The 19703-nt window shown below is 43.6% G+C and overlaps 1 protein-coding gene across 7 annotated transcripts in view; it reads left to right on the forward strand.

Moving 5' to 3' along the window:
• LOC119128672 (protocadherin gamma-C5-like) overlaps window positions 1-19703 on the forward strand; it is a 212343-nt gene that overhangs the window by 11592 nt on the left and 181048 nt on the right. Inside the window, exon 1 of one of the 7 annotated variants that reach the window (XM_037261319.1) lies at window positions 805-3317. The exons of 2 other annotated variants lie outside the window; for them this stretch is intronic. In XM_037261319.1, the coding sequence (XP_037117214.1) occupies window positions 936-3317 (2382 nt within the window). In that variant the 5' untranslated portion in view covers window positions 805-935. Of the gene's footprint in view, window positions 1-804; window positions 3318-4898; window positions 7392-9903; window positions 12498-13492; window positions 15973-19703 lie in introns of those variants that run through there. 4 more of the 7 variants (XM_037261321.1, XM_037261313.1, XM_037261305.1 and 1 more) reach the window with 4 other exon arrangements.

Raw genomic sequence — 19703 nt, forward strand, 5'->3', positions numbered from 1 at the left:
CTAACACGTCATCAACTTATTTATTCATTTACCATACATGAAATCGTAACAAAAGTGAGTATGACTTATCTAATAATATTTAAATGAGCTTCGATCTGTGGAGAAAAACTCTCAAGCAGAATTTGAATTTTTATACAAGTTCTTATTGATCGTTCTAAATCTCCTTTTAATTTGCACGGACTTTTATGCATTTGGAAAATGTGTTATCCTTAAATGTTGTTGTTCTTGCCGTAGTATGGCGGAATACAATAAGGTTCCAGTGCTGTACCTTTCTGGTGCCTTCTTTGCTGAATAATTACCGACACGGCAAGACTTGAATTCAGCCACCCCTTTATTCTTTTTCACCCAACAATTCAACACACGCCCTCACGTTCCCTCATTTTCTCTTTTCACCCGCCCCCACAAAAAGGGCGTATCAGAGCAATTCACAAACATCACGTAAACAGGATCAACATAAATGTGCACATCATTACAGCATGTTAAGAAAATAATAAATGTTATGAAACAATTTATAATCCCTTAAATGATATATAAAAATCAAAATACCAATTGGTGACTAAATCACGTGTTACACAAGACATTCCTTTTCATTTCTGTACATCACCAATATCGCGTTATTTATTCAAATATTCATAAGACAACGCACCCCCCCCCCCCCCCCCCCCAAAAAAAGAATAGGCTGTATAACTATTTCTTATGAGTGTAAGAAAAAAAATGGACTGATGATGTCGCTCTCGGCTTGCAGAACGTAGATGCACCACTCCACCCATTACTGCAGGCATATTTGACCGGATTTACGGTCGTGAATAGGCATTTATTTTTGCCGACCGTATTCGCTGATGTTTTGTGGCAAAAATTGTTGATTTATTTGGGTAGTATTTTCCGCTGGAGCTGCACTTCCATTTGCCTAATCATCGGACGTGTTTTGCGTCAAGATGGGACACAAAGGATTTTCCGTGTTTTTTCCGATCTGCTTTGTTTCCTTCGTCGCAATGGTGTCCCTCGTTTATGGAGACCTGAGTTATTCCGTTCCAGAGGAGATGAAACGGGGCTCTGTTGTCGGAAATATAGCAAAAGATCTTGGAGCGGATTTGGTGACTTTTGCAGCCCGGAAGCCTCGATTTGATTTTGAGGAAACACGCAAACATTATTATGGAATCAATCTGAGCACCGGAGACCTGATCACGTCAGAGAGGATTGACAGAGAAAGCATTTGTGGAACGAAACCTTCATGTGTCATAAAAGTCGATCTGGTTTTAGAAAATCCTTTGGAGCTTCAACGTGTAAGTTTTCATATTCAAGATATAAACGACAATTCTCCTAAATTCCATGACCATTTAATTGAAATGGAAATAAGAGAGTCGGCAGAAAAGGGCAGTCGTTTTGCAATCGAGGAGGCCCATGATGCAGATGTAGGTCAAAATGCTGTTCAGCGTTACATTCTACAAAGAAATGCAAACTTTATTCTTGCTGTTGACAACAACAAGGTTGAACTTATTCTCGAAAATAAGCTTGATCGAGAAAAGCAAAGTGAGATGAATTTGCTTCTCACAGCTTTAGATGGAGGTTCTCCTCAGAGATCAGGCACAGTAGTCATACACATCACTGTGCTGGATGCTAATGATAACGCCCCAGTGTTCAGCCAGGCTGTTTATAAAGCCAGTCTGCCTGAAAATTCTCCACAAGATACAGTAATTATTAATGTCAGCGCTTCTGATGCTGACGAAGGCATAAACGGTGACATAACATACAATGTTGGCCACCTTTCGAATGACGACAAAATTGTCTTCACAATTGACCCCAAAAGTGGTGAAATTAAGCTCTCAGGTGAGATTGATTATGAGGAGAATAATTCTTATGAAATGAAAGTGCAAGCAAAAGATGGATTAGGGCTCACATCATATGCTAAAATTGTGATAGACATTACTGATGTAAATGACAACGGCCCTGTGATCAATTTAAAGTCACTGACCAATCCAGTAGCAGAGAACGTGTCACCTGGCACAGAGGTGGGCATCATTAATGTGCAGGACAGAGACTCTGAAAAAAATGGACTTGTCCACTGCTCCATTCAACAAAATGTCCCCTTCAAGTTAGTTCCTTCCATCAAAAACTATTATTCTCTGGTCACTACTGGGCCTCTGGACCGCGAACTAGTGTCAGACTACAACATGACAATCAGCGCCACCGACGAGGGCTCCCCTCCTCTGTCCTCCTCGAAAAGCGTCCACTTGTCCGTGGGAGACATCAACGACAACCCGCCCGTGTTTGAGGAACAGTCCTACAGCGCATACGTGAGTGAAAATAACAAAGCTGGCTCCACCTTATGCTCTGTCAGTGCTAAAGACCCTGACTGGAGACAGAATGGCACCGTCATTTATTCTCTCTTACCTGCTGAGGTGAACGGCGCCCTGGTGTCCTCCTATGTGTCTGTCAACGGAGACACGGGGGCGATCCACGCCGTCAGGTCCTTTGATTACGAACACCTGAGGAGTTTCCAAGTCCTCGTGATGGCCAGAGACAACGGCTCTCCTCCACTGAGCAGCAACGTGAGCGTCAGCGTGTTCATCTGGGACGTGAATGACAACTCTCCGCAGATCCTGTACCCCGCTCCGGAGGGCAACTCCTTCATGACCGAGCTGGTCCCCAAAGCTGCACACGGAGGCTCTGTGGTGTCCAAAGTGATCGCGGTGGACGCCGACTCGGGACAGAATGCCTGGCTTTCCTATCACATCCTCAAGTCCACAGATGCAGGACTTTTCGCCATCGGTCTCCACAGTGGGGAGATCAGGACCCAGCGGGACATTTTGGAGTCTGACAGCATGAAGCAGAACCTGATTGTGGCCGTCAAAGATAACGGACAGCCCCCTCTCTCAGCCACCTGCTCCATGTATTTGCTCATCTCGGATAACCTGGCCGAGGTGCCAGAGCTGAAGGACATTTCTTACGACGAGAAGAACTCCAAGCTGACCTCTTATCTGATCATCGCGCTGGTGTCCGTGTCCACCTTCTTCCTGACCTTCATCATGGTGGTCCTGGCTGTGAGGTTTTGTCGCAGGAGAAAGCCCAGACTTTTGTTTGATGGAGCAGTTGCCATCCCCAGCGCGTATCTGCCACCTAATTACGCTGATGTGGACGGCACGGGAACTTTACGCAGCACCTACAACTATGACGCCTACTTGACAACGGGCTCGAGAACCAGTGATTTTAAGTTTGTATCTTCCTATAATGACAACACGCTGCCTGCTGACCAGACTCTGAAGAAAAGTCCAAGTGATTTTGCGGATCCTTTTGAAGATCTTGGGTCCTCTGAAGAGGTAGGAGTCATTCTAATGAAGACTGTTAATTGTTTTTGTTTTTTTCACTTCATCTTGATGCCCTCGTTTTAGAATAATTCTCTGTTTAGTCAAGTTTTTTAGTCAAGTACATTTTCTGTACTTTTTCTGACACTTCTGTCGATTTGCAATATTAAACTTGCACTTAATATATTACTGCAGAAAACTGTATGTAATCAGAATGCCTAATGGCCATGAATGGCTGTTCACCATTTGGCCTGGTAAAATATTGTATGTCACAATGAGTGTGACATTTTTCCCTCCATGCTTGACTACTGGTCATCACGGCTTTTTGTTGACGAATTATCAAAACACATCAGAAACTCTTTTTTATATTATCTGCAAATGTTAACAGTGCTGTCAAAATAACTGTTTACAAGCTGACATAGTAGCTTGATTTCTTGAATTATCCAGAAATGTTAGCACAGCTACTATGGATGCTTGTTTGGATGTATCTTTGAAGTGTGGAAGGAATCAGATAATCCTCTAAATAAATTAGAATTACTGGACAAATCTGGACTTGGAACTTGTGTGGAGTTTTCATGTTTAGCCCATTTTTGCATGGAATTTCTCCTGGTACTCCAGTTTCCTCTCATATCCCTAAAACATGCATGTTGAATGTGTTGCACATGTGAATGGTTGTAGACTGGCAAAGTCAGCTGGGATAAATTTAAGTCACTGGTGAATAATGTGCATAAAAGCTGTATAGAAAATGGGACTCATTTTTTTCTTCATTGGTAAATTGTGTTTGTTGAAGCTGTGGAAATCTTGATCTTTGTTGTAGGATAGTGTTGGTTATGGTTGCGAGCTCCTTGTGATTAAGCAGCTTGAAAGTGACTGCTATGGATAATGGGTATTGTTCCCTACTGCATTCCAATACATAAGTCTTTTAAATAAAATAAAAAAATGTTACCTTTACTTTATTGTTGCATAGTCAATTTTAGTCTAACAACAAATATCTTCACGATTTGGCTTCAACTAAGTTTCATTTTGAATGGTGTGAAGTAGCCTGTCCACCCACTGCGACTCGTGTCGGATAATCAGAGTTGCAATTGTCTGTTTTTGTGTCATCCACTCTCAGGATGTGATGTTGTATTTTTCTTTGCTTGTTTGTTTATTTGTTTGTTTGTTTGTTTTTGCTGCCTATACTGCACAGCGGTAAAACTTCCCTGTTAGTTTGTGACGCGTTTCTTTCAAAATACGGATGTAACTGTCCGTGGTGCTTACTCACAATATTGTAGTTTCTGTCACACAGCTATTACAGGTTTCTTCCCAGTTCTTGCCGTTTTATTCAACGAGTGTATGGTTGTTTAATTATAATTATAGTTGTTTCTGAAATTGCGTCATAATAGATATTGATAACTTAATGGCAGTAATGGATGATAACACAATACACCTATGTTTTCACTCCACAAATACAAAAAAAGAAAAGGATTTGCCCCCTAAACATCTTTTAATATTTTTCAGGTTTATTAGGACTGTTTGACAATAATAAAAGTCGACTCCTGGTGTCACTGTTGACCTGTACAAGGCGAACCATCTTCTCTCACGCCTCAGACTGCTTTGTTCTGCTGCGGGTGGTTAAAACAGGACTAGACATTTTTGTGCCGATATACTTATGCGTGTGGGACGTCAACCGGTGTGGAATATTTTTTATGCCATCTCTTTTGGGCAGATTTTGTCAACATGGAACATCTCGAACTCTCAAAGTGTTGTCTGATGGTTCTGCTTGCCGTCTTTTTTCTGGTGCAACTCGTCTACGGGGATCTGAGCTATTCTTTTCCTGAGGAGATGAAACGTCTGTCGGTTGTTGGAAATATCGGACAAGAACTTGGTGCTGATCCGAGGACGCTTTCTACACGAAATGCCCGTGTTAATGTTGCCGGGACACGTAAGCAGTATTTTGAGATTAGTTTGAGCACGGGAGATTTGATCACATCGGAGAGAATAGATAGAGAAAGCCTTTGCGGGAAGAAACCATCTTGCACTGTTAAAATGGATTTGGTGTTAGAAAATCCTCTTGAGCTTCATCGCATAAATCTCCACATTCAAGATGTCAATGACAACGCTCCAAAATTTAAAAATAATTTGATTGTAATGGAAATACAGGAGTCAGCTGAAAAGGGAACCCGTTTTTCAATTGAGGAGGCTCATGATGCAGATATAGGCCAAAATGCTGTTCAAAGGTACGCTCTGCAAAATAATAACAATTTTATTCTCACTGTTGACAACAATAAAGTTGAGCTTGTCTTAGAAAAAAAACTGGACCGAGAAAAGCAAAGTGAGATGAATTTGCTTCTCACAGCTTTAGATGGCGGCTCTCCTCAGAGATCAGGCACAGTAGCCATACGCGTTACTGTGCTGGATGCTAATGATAACGCCCCAGTGTTCAGCCAGGCTGTTTATAAAGCCAGTCTGCCTGAAAATTCTGTCCCGGGTACAATAGTTATTAATGTTAGTGCAACTGATGCAGATGAAGGGGTGAATGGGAATGTGAGTTATGATTTTGGCCATGTATCTGATGAACATAATTTATTTAATATTGATCCCACCACTGGGGAAATTAAAGTAACTGGTTTGATTGATTTCGAAGAAATTGCTTCTTTTGAAATTAAAGTGGAAGCTAAAGATGGTTTGGGATTGACTTCCTATGCCAAAGTTTTAATAGATATTACTGACTTAAATGACAACGCCCCTTTGATCAATTTAATGTCACTGACCAATCCAGTAGCAGAGAATGTGTCACCTGGCACAGAGGTGGGCATCATTAATGTGCAAGACAGAGACTCTGAGCAGAATGGACAGGTCCGCTGCTCCATTCAACAAAATGTCCCCTTCAAGTTAGTTCCTTCTATAAAAAACTACTATTCTCTGGTGACGACTGGGACACTCGACCGTGAACTTGTGTCAGACTACAACATTACAATCAGCGCCACCGATGAGGGCTCTCCTCCTCTGTCCTCCTCGAAAAGCGTCCACTTGTCTGTGGGAGACATCAACGACAACCCGCCCGTGTTTGAGGAACAGTCCTACAGCGCATACGTGACTGAAAATAACAAAGCTGGCTCCACTTTATGCTCGGTCAGTGCTCAGGACCCCGACTGGAGACAGAACGGCACCGTCATTTATTCCCTCTTACCTGCTGAGGTGAACGGTGCCCCGGTGTCCTCCTACGTGTCTGTCAACGGTGACACGGGGGCGATCCACGCCATCAGGTCCTTTGATTACGAACACCTGAGGAGTTTCCAAGTCTACGTCATGGCCAGAGACAACGGTTCTCCTCCATTGAGCAGCAACGTGAGCGTCAGCGTGTTCATTTGGGACGTGAACGACAACTTTCCTCAGATCCTGTACCCCGCCCCGGAGGGCATCTCCTTTATGACCGAGCTGGTCCCCAAAGCTGCACATGGAGGCTCTGTTGTGTCCAAAGTGATCGCGGTGGACGCCGACTCGGGACAGAACGCCTGGCTGTCCTATCACATCCTCAAGTCCACAGATGCGGGACTTTTCACCATTGGCCTCCACAGCGGCGAGATTAGGACCCAGCGGGACATTATGGAGTCAGACAGCATGAAGCAGAACCTGATTGTGGCCGTCAGAGATAACGGACAGCCCCCTCTCTCGGCCACCTGCTCCATGTATTTACTTATTTCGGATAACTTGGCCGAGGTGCCGGAGCTGAAGGACATTTCTTACGACGAGAAGAACTCTAAGCTGACCTCTTATCTGATCATCGCGCTGGTGTCCGTGTCCACCTTCTTCCTGACCTTCATCATGGTGGTCCTGGCTGTGAGGTTTTGTCGCAGGAGAAAGCCCAGACTGTTGTTTGATGGAGCAGTTGCTATCCCCAGCGCGTATTTGCCTCCTAATTACGCAGATGTGGACGCCACAGGAACTTTACGCAGCACCTACAACTATGACGCCTACTTGACAACGGGCTCGAGAACCAGTGACTTTAAGTTTGTGTCTTCTTACAATGACAACACGCTGCCTGCTGACCAGACGCTGAGGAAAAGCCCAACAGAATTTCTTGAGGCTTTTGGTGATGTTGACGAGGTAGGAATACTAAATGTATCTTTTACCCACGTTCTATAAGATGGTAGGCTTAATTGCCGTTATAACAAAAACAAAAGCACACTTTTCATTGGTGAAAAGTCTGAACATGCATATGTTCCATTAATTTTTGTTCATCGCCTCAGCTCGATATTACAGGGGTCAAAACTATAATGCCATATACACTAGACAAGAAAAGACATTATATGCTATTACAAATATTTGTTTCTTCACAGACCATAAAACATTTTTATTTGATTTCCTTCTATTAAGAATATTGTCTAAATGAACAAGCAGTATAGAAAATGGATGGATGGATGGATGGATGGATGGATGGATGGATGGATGGATGGATGGATGGATGGATGGATGGATGGATGGATGAAATCCTATGTGTTCTATTTCCTTATGCTTTCAAAACATCACACATTGCACATAGTTGATTCTTGATCGAAGTCCTTTCAGTTCTATGAGATGTTTAACTTTGTGAGGTTATCACTTTGACAGCTGTACTCGGGGATTGAATGTTTCCTCTTGATTCACGTATCCAATATAATCCTGCATTTTCGAACGTGAAATATTTAGTTGATATTTGCGTGACTTTAACCCCCTAAACTAGCCCATGCACGAAAGCCGGCCTGCGGGCTAAATCCTCCCTTGTCTAAATTTAGACCGGCCCGAAGCATTGTGTCATAAAATAAATAATAAGTGGCCCGCTGGCACTGTCGCGCGGAGCTGCGCGCCCCAGAGCAAGCCACAGAAATTAAACTCCTCCGAACGGGAACGCGCACATGAGCGAGCGCTCATGATCGGGTGCGAGCGCGTTCTCCCCGGTCCCTTCCCAGTTCACGCGCACACAGGTGCCAGTTTGCAAGAACATCAAGAACACTGACACTTCCTCATTCAAATGTCCGCAGTTCAAGGACTAGGAGACTCTAAAATCAGAGACGCTTTTAGTGACGCTGCACAGGGAAAGGCAAAATACTGGTGAGCGCTGTCTATCACTAACTCCACAAACACTACTGCGCGTCCGCGCCGCCCACTCAGTGATTGCAAACAAAGACAAAACTATGGATTAATAATTTGTGATTACGAAGTATTTTGTTGTGGATGAAGTTTAAAACAAAGACAAAGCGGAGAATTATTTCATTTGGATTAAAATTCTGACATGATACAATTGGTATTTAAAATATTAATTTGTGTTATAGTTCATGATTTAATGAGCTAAAAATGCTTAGAATACGTGATAAAACAAGTAAAAATTATCTTTAATTTAATGCATGGAGTGCAAAGTGGTGCAAAAACATGATTTATTATTGTTTTGTGATTTCATGCGTTGAAGGTTTTGTACTTGCAAAAAAAAATAAAATCATTCAACTTTCATAAAATCGTTCATTTGTATTTCATTTATTATTTTAATCTTTAACTGTCCAGGTAATGCAATTGACAATAGATTTGCAATATTAACCTATCTGCAGACAGCACAGCAAAGGATCGAGGTTCGAGGAATATCATATAGGTCAACCCCTATACATTTTCATCTTGCCAAATCTGGCCCCCTTTAGAAAAGGTTTGGACACCCCTGCCCTAAGCCAATGAAATATAGGCTACTCACTGTCATTGGTGTTTTTAAGGTGGTGGTTTGTGTCGCTAAAATCGTCGTTGTGCTGTTTTATTTTTTTTATTTTTTAAAATGATCACCCAGTCTGCTGCATAGTCCAGAGTGACCAAATTGTATTTGTGCTTGTTTTCTGCTACAAATATTATAATTTCTGATCCCATAATTTATGAGTTACAGTACAATAGATTATGAAAATGTCGGAACCGGGAAAACCCCCCAACTTGCTGTGATTGTAGGAACAAGGAGCCATGCTCTAATTCGTTTTAGTCCCATCTATGATGGTTTGTGATGTCACGTTGTTTTTGGGTTATTAAAAACTTTTGCCATGTGTGACATGGAAAAAAAATACCCCTGTTGTTGCAAAAAATGGTGCAGATTTGTACTGCAAATATCATTTTCGATCCCATGGTTTGGGGTAGTAAAGGTTTATATCCGGGAGTCCCTGATGGTGTAGGGGTACACTTGCTTGTCTTGTGTGCCGACATCGTGAGTTCAATACCCACATGTGACGGTGTGAATGTTTGCGTGTGAGTGACGGTGTGGACGTGTGTATGCATGACGAAAAAATCCGCGGCGACGACGTCATGACGCACAGGCCGGCCGTGCTCCAATGAGCTAAAAGGCCCTCATTCATCGTGCTGCTTATGCATGAAACATTCTATGTTATCTCGAAACGATGTTGGTCATTTAATCGTAGCTACATATTAACGCAGTTTTTCATAGTGTTGTTTTAAAATTTGCCCCTGTGTTTTACCATATCGATTGAAAAAAATAAATCCGCCATCGAGGGTTATAATTACGATTTTATTCGTGGAGGCTAATGCAGTTATAGTGTCACCCTTGCCATTTAATCACATGCTCTATATAAATGGACGCGCAGTGTCGCTGTCTAACAATTTATTGGTATTGTTGCAATATTCGTTGTAGATCTCCGCCCGTTGCTCCAGTGCTTTGTGCTTCTGTGGCTGCAGAATCACGGTGTTGGTTTCTAGTCGAGCATTTGTCTCATTCCAGCGCTCCAGAAAACTCATAATTGTCAATTTGAACGGGACATAAACCAGGATATTCGTTTTCCCTTTTGGATTACATTTTCATCTGAAAGGATGGATCTCGAAGTCTTTTTGAGGAGGCTTGGCCTGTCTACGCGCTTTGTCGTCTTTCTCCTTGTGCTTCATCCTATATCTGCCGAGGTCAGTTATTCCATACCGGAGGAAATGAAACCGGAAACTGTGATTGGAAATATAGCCAAAGACCTCGGTCTGGGTGTAAATACACTGTCAGCGCGCAAGGCTCGCTTTAGTGAAGGGAATCACGACCGCTTTTGTGCCCTCAATTTGAGAACTGGTGATGTGAATGTTGCCGAGCGGCTTGATAGAGAGAGCCTCTGTGGCCCTAAACCAACGTGTGTTGTAACCCAGGAGCTTGTGCTCGAGAATCCATTGCAATTACATCGAATACATATACATGTTCAAGACATAAATGATAACGCCCCGCAGTTTAAAAGGGACGTAATCGTGATGGAAATCAGCGAATCAGCAGAAAAGGGGACTCCATTCTTAATTGAAGAAGCTCATGATGCCGACATTGGTAAAAATTCAGTTCAGAAATACATTTTGGAAAAGAACGAATACTTTACTCTTGTGGAAGATGGCAATGGAGTGCAACTTGTTTTAGGGAATAAACTTGATAGAGAAAAGCAACAACAAATAAGCTTGCTTCTTAAGGCAGTGGATGGTGGCTCTCCACAGAGATCAGGGACTGCAATATTCCAAATCACTGTACTTGATGCTAATGATAATGTCCCTGTGTTTACTCAAAATGTTTATAAAGTCAGTCTGGCTGAAAACTCCCCTTTAAATACTGTGGTAGTTAAAGTAAGTGCGACTGATGCAGACGATGGGATCAATGGCAATGTTACTTATGATTTTGGACTTATTTCCCAGGCCGATTTGCAGTCTTTCTCAATTAACAGTAAAACAGGGGAAATTGTTGTAACTGGCATGACAGACTTTGAAAAGAAAAATATAATTGAACTGAGGGTTGTAGCGAAGGATGGACTGGGATTGAACTCGTACGCTAAGGTCCTTATAGATCTTACTGATGTAAATGATCACGCCCCTGTAATATATTTAAATTCACTATCAAATCCAATACCAGAGAACGTGTCACCTGGTACAGAGGTGGGCATCATTAATGTGCAGGACAGAGACTCTGAAAATAATGGACAGGTTCGCTGCTCCATTCAACAACACGTCCCCTTCAAGTTAATTCCTTCCATCAAAAACTATTATTCTCTGGTGACGACTGGGCCACTCGACCGTGAACTTGTGTCTGATTACAACATTACAATCAGCGCCACTGATGAGGGCTCTCCTCCTCTGTCCTCCTCGAAAAGCATCCACTTGTCTGTGGGAGACATCAACGACAACCCGCCCGTGTTTGAGGAACAGTCCTACAGCGCATACGTCAGTGAAAATAACAAAGCTGGCTCCACTTTATGCTCGGTCAGTGCTCGAGACCCCGACTGGAGACAGAACGGCACCGTCATTTATTCTCTCTTACCTGCTGAGGTGAACGGCGCCCCGGTGTCCTCCTACGTGTCTGTCAATGGAGACACGGGGGCGGTCCACGCCGTCAGGTCCTTTGATTACGAACACCTGAGGAGTTTCCAAGTCCGCGTGATGGCCAGGGATAACGGCTCTCCTCCGCTGAGCAGCAACGTGAGCGTCAGCGTGTTCATCTGGGACGTGAATGACAACTCTCCTCAGATCCTGTACCCCGCCCCGGAGGGCAACTCCTTCATGACCGAGCTGGTCCCCAATGCTGCACATGGAGGCTCTGTGGTGTCCAAAGTGATCGCGGTGGACGCCGACTCGGGGCAGAACGCTTGGCTGTCCTATCACATTCTCAAGTCCACAGATGCGGGACTTTTCACCATCGGTCTCGACAGCGGTGAGATCAGGACCCAGCGGGACATTTTGGAGTCTGACAGCATGAAGCAGAATCTGATTGTGGCCGTCAAAGATAACGGACAGCCCCCTCTCTCGGCCACCTGCTCCATGTATTTGCTCATCTCAGATAACCTGGCCGAGGTGCCAGAGCTGAAGGACATTTCTTACGACGAGAAAAACTCCAAGCTGACCTCTTATCTGATCATTGCGCTGGTGTCCGTGTCCACCTTCTTCCTGACCTTCATCATGGTGGTCCTGGCTGTGAGGTTTTGTCGCGGGAGAAAGCCCAGACTGTTGTTTGATGGAGCAGTTGCCATTCCCAGCGCGTATCTGCCTCCTAATTATGCAGATGTGGATGGCATGGGAACTTTACGCAGCACCTACAACTATGACGCCTACTTGACAACAGGCTCCAGAACCAGTGACTTTAAGTTTGTGTCTTCCTACAATGACAACACGCTACCTGCTGACCAGACTCTGAAGAAAAGCCCGAGTGACTTTGCTGAGGTTTTCGATCAGCTGCGCGATTCGCCAGAGGTAGGGTACACCTGTACAATCAACAGTTTAACGTCCATCACCCAATATATTGTGGTAAATTAGCTTGTTCCTTTCGAAAAGTACGCATAACTTATGTGTACAATATGTATACAAATTCCAAAATGAAACTGATGGTCACTTTTCAGTGCATATTGATGCTTTGGGTTTATTTCTGAGTGTGTGATGTCTTTAATAACAAATGGGCCTGTGTATTTCCAATAGAAAATTCCTTGTTATCACCATGAATGCATGTCAATTTAACATGGTAGTGTTTTCTTATTCATACAGCTCTAAAATAGTTGCACAGGTCTATCGTAAATGTTAAAATATAACATGGAGTGACGACCCTTGTGTCACATTTTAAATATCATTTTTACTGGTTGAATTGGACAATAGAAGGAATGTGCTTATGCATTTTGGTGGCGATTGGTTGTGGTTTTCGGACTACTAGTAGCAACGGTTAAGTTGTTACAGCGCCGAGTCGGACAGGCAAACAGTCATGACTGCTTATGGCTTGTCGAGGCAGAATTAGCTTTCGACGGGGAAACAGACAAGATTAGCAGAACTATTTAACAGGCCCTCATTTTCACCTGTTACTTCTGGGTTAATTTTGATCTCAAGAGCCAAATTTCTCAGAATAATAAATAAAGAGAAGATATTTTAAAAATGGAAAGGAATATGCTGATGTGATATTTTCATATTTTGTCACTGGGTTACATCTGCATTTGTGGATAGAAAAATCTGTAGACCAAACGGCCAGGTCTCCCCATCACAGGCGCTGTCCTTGGTGCTGATTTATGTCGCTCCCCTTAATTTGCTACCAATTACGGGGTTGATAGACAGTATTGAAAACGGCAATACGTATTTAATTCTCTTCTCAGATTAGCGCGCAATATTCAAAGTAGACTCAAGATGTCGCTCTATACTCGTATATACTATGTTGTGGATTTGTTTTTTTCCCTCCTCCACATGAAGCAGGCGTGATTCAACCAGACCAGCTATTGTTTAGCGATCTGCACTTCTTTTCAGACGTGTGCATTTCCCCCCCGTCTGAACTACTAATTTCTATAGTTACTTAGTGAAAATGGATCACCGAGCTCACCTGCTGCTTATCTTTTTTCACGGCTTTGTTTTTTGTGCCGACATCGCCATTGCAGAGCTCAGCTATTCTGTTCCGGAGGAGATGAGACCCGGATCCATTGTTGGGAATATTGCCAAAGACCTCGGACTAGAAAGACGGGCATTGATCTCTCGTAAGGCCCGTATTGACACTGTTGACGGGGATGTGCGTTACTGCGACTTTGACGTCAAAACGGGAAATTTTGTGATTCGGGAGAGGATCGACAGAGAGGAGCTGTGCGGAGAGAGCTTGACTTGTATGCTTAAATATGAATTGGTGTTAGAAAGCCCGTTGGAGCTGCATCGTATTACGGTACTCATTCTGGATGTAAATGACAATTCCCCCGTCTTTCCAAAGGATGAAATAAAGCTGGAAATAAGGGAATCCGCTGTCAAGGGAACTCGATATCGCGTGAATGAAGCAGATGACGCCGACGTTGGGCAAAATTCTGTTAAACAATATTTCTTACAAAACAATGCACATTTCGTTTTATCGGTGCGAGAGAATTCAGATGGATCAAAGAATCTTGAATTGGTGTTAGACAAAGAGCTTGACCGTGAAACAGAACATGATTTAAGCCTGGTGCTCACTGCCAGTGATGGGGGCAAGCCGGAAAGATCAGGAACGGCACAAGTGCATATCACGGTGCTTGATGCAAATGATAACGCCCCAGTATTTGGTCATGATGTGTACAAGGCCAGCCTGCCAGAAAATGCAGAGCTGGAAACTATTGCTGTCACAGTGAGTGCAACTGACGCAGACAATGGTGTCAATGGTGAAATTACTTATGATTTTAGTCGCATTGCTGAAAAGGCTAGAAAAGTATTCTCGATCGATAGTAAAACTGGAGAGATTAAAGTCATTGGCTCTCTTGATTTTGAAAGTAATTCAAAGTATGAAATGCGGGTGGATGCTAAAGACGGTTATGGACTTTCATCACACTGTAAAGTAGTAATTGACGTCACTGATGTAAATGATAACACTCCCGTGATACAAGTAAAATCACTGTCTAATCCAGTGGCAGAGAACGTGTTACCTGGTACAGAGGTGGGCATTATTAACGTACAGGACAGAGACTCTGAGGAGAATGGACAGGTGCGTTGCTCCATTCAACAAAATGTCCCCTTCAAGTTAGTTCCTTCTATTAAAAACTACTATTCTCTTTTGACCACTGGGCCTCTTGACCGTGAACTAGTGTCAGACTACAACATTACAATCAGCGCCACTGATGAGGGCTCTCCTCCTCTGTCCTCCTCCAAAAGCATCCACTTGTCCGTGGGAGACATCAACGACAACCCGCCCGTGTTTGAGGAACAGTCCTACAGCGCATATGTGAGTGAAAATAACAAAGCTGGCTCCACTTTATGCCCTGTCAGTGCTCGAGACCCCGACTGGAGACAGAACGGCACCGTCATTTATTCCCTCTTACCTGCTGAGGTGAACGGCGCCCCGGTGTCCTCCTACGTGTCTGTCAATGGAGACACGGGGGCGGTCCACGCCATCAGGTCCTTTGATTACGAACACCTGCGGAGTTTCCAAGTCCACGTGATGGCCAGGGACAACGGTTCTCCTCCGCTGAGCAGCAACGTGAGTGTCAATGTGTTCATCTGGGACGTGAATGACAACTCTCCTCAGATCCTGTACCCCGCCCCGGAGGGCAACTCCTTCATGACCGAGCTGGTCCCCAAAGCTGCACACGGAGGTTCTGTGGTGTCCAAAGTGATCGCGGTGGACGGCGACTCGGGACAGAATGCCTGGTTGTCCTATCACATCCTCAAGTCCACAGATGTGGGACTTTTCACCATCGGTCTCCACAGCGGAGAGATCAGGACCCAGCGGGACATTTTGGAGTCTGACAGCATGAAGCAGAACCTGATTGTGGCCGTCAAAGATAACGGACAGCCCCCTCTCTCGGCCACCTGCTCCATGTATTTGCTTATCTCGGATAACCTGGCCGAGGTGCCGGAGCTGAAGGACATTTCTTACGACGAGAAGAACTCCAAGCTGACCTCTTATCTGATCATCGCGCTGGTATCCGTGTCCACTTTCTTCCTGACCTTCATCATGGTGGTCCTGGCTGTGAGGTTTTGCCGCAGGAGAAAGCCCAGACTGTTGTTTGATGGAGCAGTTGCCATCCCCAGCGCGTATCTGCCTCCTAATTACGCAGATGTGGACGGCACGGGAACTTTACGCAGCACCTACAACTATGATGCCTACTTGACAACGGGCTCCAGAACCAGCGACTTTAAGTTTGTGTCCTCTTACAATGACAACACGCTCGCTGCTGACCAGACTCTAAAGAAAAGTCCAAGTGACTTTGTTGAGGAGCTTCATGATTCGTTTGACCCCCTGGAGGTAGGCAGCTTTTGATATGTAAATACCCATAATACTTTCTTCTATGCATTAGGAATATGTCGCTGCCCACCAAGTTTATTGCTATGACAAGTGTTCTGATCATATTTCATGATCAAATTTGAACAATTCATTTTTTTCTAGCACACGTTTCCAATCCAACTCATCTAAACTATCAATCCTAATTTTTGAAAGAAGTTTGTCATCATTTTTTCGATTGAGATTTTGTTAATTTCCAGTTGATTTCTTTGAGGAAAACCTAATTTCCCAATTCATGCAATGTGGATTTTAACAGGGCTGACCATTGAAGTTGATTATCTGGCTAATCTTTGACTTTTCAAGTGTTTTGAATATTTTTATTTCATAGGTGTGGTTGTTAATGTTTGCAGTATTATGTTTGGGTCTGGGTCAATGAATTGTGGACAAACACACTGTTGAGAGTTTCATTGTTGGGCAGTTATCAAGGCTTTTAAAATACATTAGCTGCTTCGCTTATATTGTATCTTTCTAGTTGGGACACAGAATTTATATCAGCAAAGTAAAAGTTGTATCGGCTCTCTGTATATTTATGCATTAAAATTTTTTTGGGCCCTATTTTTGAGCCATACAAAGCGCAGCATGATTACACAGCACGGTCGACCAAATTCACAAACATGCCAAACTAAATTTCGTGCGGAAGTGACTAATGGTGTGGTGGTGCATTGTCTGACTTTGATGCAGGAAATGTCGTTTCAGTTCCTACTCACTGTGAAATTAAGTGAGAATGGTTGTTTTTATTATCTATCTGTGCCACGTGATTGGTTGGCAACCACTCTCTGTCGTAGTCCGACTTTTATTGGCTAATAATACTAGAGTCATAATTGAGAAAGTAGACGTTCTAAATAATATATACTTTGCAAGTATAGCATCACAATTATTGACTTGGTTTAACAAAAAGACTTGGACTTTAAAGACTTTGTAAATCTAAATATTTTTGCTTGAGAAGCTTCATATATTTACAACAATTTATGCTACGTTGGTAAATACGGCCGGTTGGGAAAACCGCTGGCTCTCTCGCTGTCCATAGTTCTGAAATGACTCGAACTTTTTTTTCTCCACTGACTCGTCAGCTTTTTCTTCGATTTAGGTTTTGTAATTTAGAAAACCGGTCATTACAATATTTTAGAAGTAGGTTATACTTTAAGTTGATTTTATTTGTCAAAATAAAACCCCTTTTATACTTGGTTGTTTTTTTTGTAAAAAAAATAATTATCAAATGTGTTTTTACAATATATGATCAGCTTATCCTCGTTATGTTGAGAATGATTTTGTTTGCAGTCATAAACACCAACTAGGTGTTATGTCGATAAATGCACTCTAGAGGTCAGTATGTACTCATGAACAAAAGCAGCTCAGTTTCCCACCCATTCCGTCGACGCGCAAACCAGATTTTAGTTTTGTGGAGCTGTGCTCTAAATGTTGGACTGTAAAAGCTGTGGATTGACCAAAGGACAATCATATTGACGTTATTGTCCATCTCCGGTCACAATGGAATTAATTCTTACAAATATTTTCAGTGGAATGGAGAACAAAAGATATGCGTCGTTTGGCTACGGCCTTGCTTTTCTGCTCTTTTTCTTCCGCACCGTCAGTGGAGACGTGAGCTACTCTATCCCAGAGGAAATGAAACGTGGATCTGTAATCGGGAATCTCGCCAAGGATATGGGACTTGATTTGGGCCAGTTGTCTGCTCGCAAAGCACGCATTGATCCAGAGGATAACAACGCCCAGCACTGTGGCGTCAACCTCAACACGGGTGACTTGATTGTGCAGGAAAGGATCGACAGAGAAGGGCTTTGCGGTAAAAAGGCATCGTGTAATTTAAAACAAGAGCTCGTACTGGAAAACCCCTTAGAGCTACACCGTATTAGTATTCGTGTTCTAGATATTAATGATAATTCACCACAGTTCAATGAAGAGATGCTCAAATTAGAAATTCGGGAATCAGCACATAAGGGGGAGCGTTTCCTACTCGGAGAAGCACATGATGGTGACATGGGAGAAAATGCTGTTCAAAGCTACACTTTGCAGGAGAATGATAATTTCAAATTAAATGTAAAAACTAAAGCTGGTGGACGTAAATACTGTGAATTGCTTTTAGACAAAGAATTAGATAGAGAAGATAAAAATGACATGATGCTCTTGCTGACTGCATATGATGGCGGCTCTCCTCAGAGATCAGGTACAGTCTAAATACACGTCACTGTGTTGGACGCTAATGATAACGCCCCGGTGTTTAGCCAGACAGTGTATGAAGCCAGTCTGCCTGAAAACTCACCTCTTGATACAATGGTGATCACAGTGAGTGCAAGTGATAGAGATGAAGGAATAAATAGTGAAATCACATACGCATTTGACCATGCGTCTGATGACAATAACAAAGTCTTTACTTTGCACCCCAAAACTGGAGAAGTGAAAGTGGCTGGTGTTGTTGATTATGAGAAAGTCTCATCTTATGAAATGCAAATAAGTGCTAAAGATGGTCTTGGTTTAGTGTCTTATTCAACATTAATCATTGAACTTAATGATGTAAATGACAATTCCCCTGTAATCAATTTAAAGTCTTTGACTAATCAAATACCAGAGAACGTTTCACCTGGTACAGAGGTGGGCATCATAAATGTGCAGGACAAAGACTCTGAGCAGAATGGACAGGTGCATTGCTCCATTCAACAAAATGTCCCCTTCAAGTTAGTTCCATCTATCAAAAACTATTATTCTCTGGTCACTACTGGACTTCTAGACCGTGAACTCGTGTCTGATTACAACATTACAATCAGCGCCACTGACGAGGGCTCTCCTCCTCTGTCCTCCTTTAAAAGCATCCACTTGTTTGTGGGAGACATCAACGACAACCCGCCCGTATTTGAGGAACAGTCCTACAGTGCATACGTGAGTGAAAATAACAAAGCTGGCTCCACTTTATGCTCTGTCAGTGCTCAAGACCCTGACTGGAGACAGAATGGCACAGTCATTTATTCTCTCATACCTGCTGAGGTGAACGGCGCCCCGGTGTCCTCTTACGTGTCTGTCAACGGCGACACGGGGGCGATCCACGCCGTCAGGTCCTTTGATTACGAACACCTGAGGAGTTTCCAAGTCCACGTGATGGCCAGGGACAATGGTTCTCCTCCGCTGAGCAGCAACGTGAGCGTCAGCGTGTTCATCTGGGACGTGAATGACAACTCTCCTCAGATCCTGTACCCCACCCCGGAGGGCAACTCCTTCATGACCGAACTGGTCCCCAAAGCTGCACACGGAGGTTCTGTGGTGTCCAAAGTGATCGCGGTGGACGCCGACTCGGGGCAGAACGCCTGGCTGTCCTATCACATCCTCAAGTCCACAGAAGCGGGACTTTTCACCATTGGTCTCCACAGCGGAGAAATCAGGACCCAACGGGATATTTTGGAGTCTGACAATATGAAGCAGAACCTGATTGTGGCCATCAACGATAACGGACAGCCACCTCTGTCGGCCACCTGCTCCATGTATTTGCTTATCTCGGATAACCTGGCCGAGGTGCCGGAGCTGAAGGACATTTCTTATGACGAGAAGAACTCCAAGCTGACCTCTTATCTGATCATCGCGCTGGTGTCCGTGTCCACCTTCTTCCTGACCTTCATCATGGTGGTCATGGCTGTGAGGTTTTGTCGCAGGAGAAAGCCCAGACTGTTGTTTGATGGAGCAGTTGCCAT

This window comes from Syngnathus acus, chromosome 10 (assembly GCF_901709675.1).
Source record: "Syngnathus acus chromosome 10, fSynAcu1.2, whole genome shotgun sequence".
Taxonomy (NCBI): Eukaryota; Metazoa; Chordata; class Actinopteri; order Syngnathiformes; family Syngnathidae; genus Syngnathus; species Syngnathus acus.